This window comes from Theropithecus gelada, chromosome 4 (genome assembly GCF_003255815.1).
Source record: "Theropithecus gelada isolate Dixy chromosome 4, Tgel_1.0, whole genome shotgun sequence".
NCBI classification, from domain to species: Eukaryota; Metazoa; Chordata; class Mammalia; order Primates; family Cercopithecidae; genus Theropithecus; species Theropithecus gelada.
In genome coordinates, this window is record NC_037671.1 from 68,547,890 (window position 1) to 68,553,614 (window position 5,725).

At 36.5% G+C, this 5,725-nt stretch overlaps 1 protein-coding gene across 3 annotated transcripts; it reads left to right on the forward strand.

Annotated features, from left to right (window-relative positions):
- The first annotated feature begins 856 nt into the window (after positions 1-856).
- On the forward strand, positions 857-2,195 carry LOC112623028 (40S ribosomal protein SA-like). Of its 3 annotated transcripts, none has more exons than XR_003119073.1 (2): positions 857-1,047; positions 1,370-2,141. XR_003119073.1 is itself a non-coding variant. In XM_025383183.1 (2 exons), the coding sequence occupies exons 1-2, from the start codon at positions 921-923 to the stop codon at positions 2,067-2,069; spliced, it is 837 nt and encodes a 278-aa protein (XP_025238968.1). In that variant the 5' UTR covers positions 870-920; the 3' UTR covers positions 2,070-2,195. The 3 variants fall into 3 exon arrangements, 2 of the variants coding, with proteins under 2 accessions (XP_025238968.1, XP_025238967.1); XM_025383183.1 differs by having other exon boundaries at positions 870-1,057; positions 1,370-2,195; XM_025383182.1 differs by having other exon boundaries at positions 870-1,042; positions 1,364-2,195.
- The last annotated feature ends 3,530 nt before the right edge of the window (positions 2,196-5,725 follow it).

Below are 5,725 nucleotides of genomic sequence, written 5' to 3' on the forward strand. Positions count from 1 at the left end.
ACAGGAAAATTCTTGGAATTAATACGCAATTATAGCAAGGTTGTAGGATACAAAGTTCATATACCAATGTTTATTGCTTCCCTACATACTAGAAATGAACAATTAGAGTTTGAAATTGAAAATACAATAGCATTTACAATAGCACCCCAAAAGTGAATACATCAAAATATATCCAGCAGAATACTCAGGCTTTTCATGCTGAAAAGTGCAAAACTCTGATGAAGAAAATCAAAGATATCTAAACAAATGTTGAGATATTTCATATTCATTTATTAGAAACTTAATATTTTAAGATGTCAATTTCACCTATAGATTCAAAGAAATCCCAATCAATATCCCAAGTAGCAATTTTGTGCATATTGCAAACTGATTCTAAGTTATACAGAAAGACAAAAGATCCCAAATAACTGATACACTCCTGAAGGAGAACAAAGTTGCAAGACTGACCCTACTAGACTTCAAGACTTCCTAAGCTACCAAAATCAGAACAGTCTGGTACTGGTGAAAAAAATAGGCACATATTAATAAATCACTGAAAAAGAACAGAAAGCCTGGTAATAGATCCACACATGTGGAGCCAGCTGATCTTTCACAAAAGAGTAAAGGCAATTCAAAGAATCATCTTTTCAACAAATGAAGTAGGAACGAAGAAATTTTAGATGCAACACAAAAGGATCATCTGTAAAAGAAAAATGTGGGATGCTATTAAAATTAAAAACATCTTTGTGAAAGACACAAGAAAATGAAAAAGCAAGCCCCAGACTGAGTGATAATTTTGGCAAACACATATCTGATAAAGAACTGTTATCTAAAATATGCAAAGTACCCTTAAAACTAATATGTAATTCCGCGCTACCTACAGAGGGGTCCATACGGCTTTGTTCTGGATTCCCGTCGTAACTTAAAGGGAAACTTTCACAATGTCCGGAGCCCTTGATGTCCTGCAAATGAAGGAGGAGGATGTCCTTAAGTTCCTTGCAGTAGGAACCCACTTAGGTGGCACCAATCTTGACTTCCAGATGGAACAGTACATCTATAAAAGGAAAAGTGAGGCCGGGCGTGGTGGCTCAAGCCTGTAATCCCAGCACTTTGGGAGGCCGAGACGGGCGGATCACAAGGTCAGGAGATCGAGACCATCCTGGCTGACACGGTGAAACCCCGTCTCTACTAAAAAATACAAAAAACTAGCCGGGCACGGTGGCGGGCGCCTGTAGTCCCAGCTACTCCGGAGGCTGAGGCAGGAGAATGGCGTGAACCCGGGAGGCGGAGCTTGCAGTGAGCTGAGATCCGGCCACTGCACTCCAGCCTGGGCGGCAGAGCGAGACTGAGTCCGTCTCCGTCAAAAAAAAAAAAAAAAAAAAAGGAAAAGTGATGGCATCTACATCATAAATCTGAAGAGGACCTGGGAGAAGCTTCTGCTGGCGGCTCGTGCCATTGTTGCCATTGAAAACCCTGCTGATGTCAGTGTTATATCCTCCAGGAATACTGGCCAGAGGGCCGTGCTGAAGTTTGCTGCTGCCACTGGAACCACTCCAATTGCTGGCCGCTTCACTCCTGGAACCTTCACTAACCAGATCCAGGCAGCATTCCGGGAGCCAAGGCTTCTTGTGATTACTGACCCCAGGGCTGACCACCAGCCTCTCAGGGAGGCATCTTATGTTAACTTACCTACCATTGCTCTGTGTAACACAGATTCTCCTCTGCGCTATGTGGACATTGCCATCCCATGCAACAACAAGGGAGCTCACTCAGTGGGTTTGATGTGGTGGATGCTGGCTCGGGAAGTTCTGCGCATGTGTGGCACCATTTCCCATGAACACCCCTGGGAGGTCATGCCTGATCTCTACTTCTACAGAGATCCTGAAGAGATTGAAAAAGAAGAGCAGGCTGCTGCTGAAAAGGCAGTGACCAAGGAGGAATTTCAGGGTGAATGGACTGCTCCAGCTTCTGAGTTCACTGCTACTCAGCCTGAGGTTGCAGACTGGTCTGAAGGTGTGCAGGTGCCCTCTGTGCCTATTCAGCAGTTCCCTACTGAAGACTGGAGTGCTCAGCCTGCCACGGAAGACTGATCTGCAGCTCCCACTGCTCAGGCCACTGAATGGGTAGGAGCAACCACTGAATGGTCTTAAGCTGTTCTTGCACGGGCTCTTAAGCAACATGGAAAAATAGTTGATAGAAAATAAACATCAGTTTCTAAAAAAGCAAACAAACAAAAAACAAACAAACAAACAAAACTAATATGTAATTATAGCAACACTAAAAAACAAACAACCAGTTAAAAAGTAAGCAAAAGATCTGAATAGACGCTTGAATAATGAAGATACACAGACAGCAAATAAGTATATAAAAAGATGTTCAACATCATTTATCATTAGAGAATTGCAAATTAAAACAAAGATGATATACCACTACATTCCTATTAGAATGGCTAAAATTCAAAAACCTGACAATACTAAAAGCAGAAATTTCTCACAATATGTGAGAAATTAGAGACAAATTTCTTACAATTCCCTCTGCCATTAAGTAATCTTTAAGAAGGGGCTGAAGAAGGAACTTATTGATAAAGACCACTTTCCTTGAAATGCTTTAGAAAATCTTTTCCATCTAGGGAACAAAAGCAGATGTGGAATGACTTTGTTATAATGCTGGGTAGGGAATACACACACACACACACACACACACACACACAAACATACACACAAAGTTTCTGCATGTCTAATGTGGAAAATAGGATTTAAGCCACATCTTTTAGGTAAAAGTAGCAAATAAACAGATGCGGCTGAGCTATGAAAAACAAAAAATTATCAGGCCTTCTAATCCCAAAACTGTCAGAATATAGCATGGCCAGACATTCAGAATATAAAATGTGACAATGTGCATTATATGGTTGTGTGACATGGACAAAGTATCATAAAATCATTTACAGTTCTCCTCTTTTCTTCTTTCTAAGGTGTCATCTTCATTCACACAGTCTGGGCCCTGTATTTTCTTAATTAGGCCGAGGAGTAGAGAAAATTGGAATATCAAATTTAGTAAGTAGCTTTATACGTTAAAAAGACATGGAACACTAGATAATCATATTATTAAGAATTTCTACTCATCAGAAAAATACTAAGACTAAAAAAGAAGCACATGGAGTAGAAAAAGGTATTCATAACACATATATGCAAAAAATTATATCCTGAATATATAAAAACTCCCATGAATCAACAGGAAAGGACACACAAAGCCAGCAAAAATTGGGTAAAAATTTCTGAACAAAACCTTTACAAAAGACAACGTTCAAAGAACCGACAAAGATATGAAAAGGCATTCAACTTCATAGTTACTACATTCTTACCATTATGGATAAAAAGGAAAATAAACAACAACAAAACAAAAATGGAAAATGCGTGTTGATAACATCTTACATACTTATATACTTCTACTCAGAGAGTAAATTAGTACAATCACTTTGTAAAACTTTTTGGCAGTATCCACTAAAGCTGCCCATGCTGGGAAGGAGTTCAAGTAGCTGGGTTTTAATCCATTCATTATCCTCACAAAGGGAAGTTCTTGGGTGACAGAAAGGCTCTTTAGTCCATCCACTCTAATCTTCATAACTGGACCTCCAAATAAATAGATTAATAATATTTGCTAGAAATAAGTGACTGTGTCTCCAAAATGTCCCTTGCAGGATGTCCTGGTTCAGGATTACCTACAACCCTGGCAGGATGTCCTGGTTCAGGATAACCTATAAAAAAGAACCCAAGATATACAAGTTACATAATTCTTTGACTTCAAAATTTTTTGACTTCACAATTTAAATGCCCCTGCTGTGTGAAATGGTACTGCAAACTTAATATAGAGATCTCATCTTTTATTCTGAACCAGAAAGACATGTCTCACAGAAGAAAACAGGACCTGGGAAGCCAGCCTCAATGCCCCTATCTTATCTCTGCTTTTTCTGAAATGTATGATTGTTTTCAAATTGAAATTACTTAAGAAAGCTTGCTGAGGTATAAGATCTCTGATATACTGAGTTTGATTTGATACATTCATTCTGTGTCTTAGCTTATAGGTATACAATAAGACACAACAATTCTACTCTTAGATAAATGCCAAACAAATCATTCACTGTGTTCTGCTAAAACTTGGAATTGTTATATTCATTACAGCACTATTCTTAATGGTCTCAAACTGGAAAATATCAAATGCCAATACAGAAAAATGAATAAATTGTGGTATATTCATACATGGAATTCTAGTTAAGAGTTAATAACTTCAACTGGTTAATGTGTAAAGACTCACATATATTACTATGCATGTTTCTATTTATATAAAGCACAATTAATATATGATATAATATAGACAAAATGCAAACTAGATACTGAGTTATAAAATTATTTTATTGCTGCCTCTGTAACAGGCTTCTGAAGAGATGCATATAACTTTCTGTGTTTTTTAAAGCCAGATTATGTATCTGTTCAATGTGACAAAATGTGGAGATGAGTGATGAGAACAAAAACATACTAGGATTATAATTGAAAAGAAAAAGAAAACTTGTCAAATAGATAAAAACTTTGGAGATGACAAGTCATCTAATTGTTAATAGTTCTAATTCTTTTTATTTGACTTAAAGAAAATATCCTTGCATGGAGTTTTAATGAAATATCAAACTGTCATATTTTAGTGGGGTTTTTGTGGTTAAAAGAGAGTATGTAAAACACTGACTCACATTGCTTTACTGTCACCTGATGGGAAGAACTAAAATTACAGGCACAGGAGATCGTTCTGTCACTAGTTCCATCACTAGTTCATACTCATTTATTTTCACTAAACTTTTGAAAGGTAACACTTATATATAGATCACATAAATGTATAACTTAGGAAAAACTATTTCACTCTGTATTGTCAATTTTCTTAACTTTTTTTTTAGTATCATTGAAGCATCTTGAAACATTATCACTTAACTAATAATTCCAACTACATATCCCTACCTTCTGAAATGATGAAAATGGTCATGATGGTTTTGGTAATAATTGTAACACCAAATACCTTAAGCCCCTGTTCAAAACATACTATGCTAAACCCTCCAATATAGGACTTTTTAACTCAGATTTCAGTAGAATCTAGGAATTCATATGTTTGAATGGGAAAAATTACATCGTTATTTTTACTAAACTTTAACTGAAATTTATCATTTCTTTCAACAGAAATCTATTATTTCTCTCTATAGAAATAATAAATTATTTTCATCACACATTATACTTACAACAACTATCTCTAAAAACTTGTTTATGTTCGTTACTACGTTGAAGTTTTTTTATTTGACTCATGATTAGAACTTGTTAATGTGTAAAGATTCACATATATTACTGTCACATAATCTTTAATATTTTGATAACTATATTTCAATATAATTGAATATAATTGGTTTTCTCTATAACTGTATATATGATATTTTCCAATTGTACCAAAGGGTTCTATGACCCTCCAAAATTAACAATCCCTGAAATATCTCATTTACTCCTTATAACACCATGTCATTGACATTATCATCCCAGTTTTAGAACTAAGGAAAATGAAGCATGTAAAGTTAAATGATTTTCCCAAGTTCACAAGACCAATAACTCCCAGGGCTAGGATTAGAACCCAAATCCATCTGGCTTCAGAGCAGGATTCCTTAACCACTGGTCTATTATGGCCTTTGGGAATTTAAAACCTGGGACAGTGGCTTTCACAC

Coding starts and splice junctions, on each gene's coding strand:
- LOC112623028 (XM_025383183.1), top strand. CDS start 921: ATGTCCGGAGCCCTTGATGTCCTGCAAATGAAGGAGGAGGATGTCCTT. Junction 1,058..1,369: donor AAAAGGAAAAGTGAGGCCGG/GCGTGGTGGCTC, acceptor AAAAAGGAAAAG/TGATGGCATCTACATCATAA.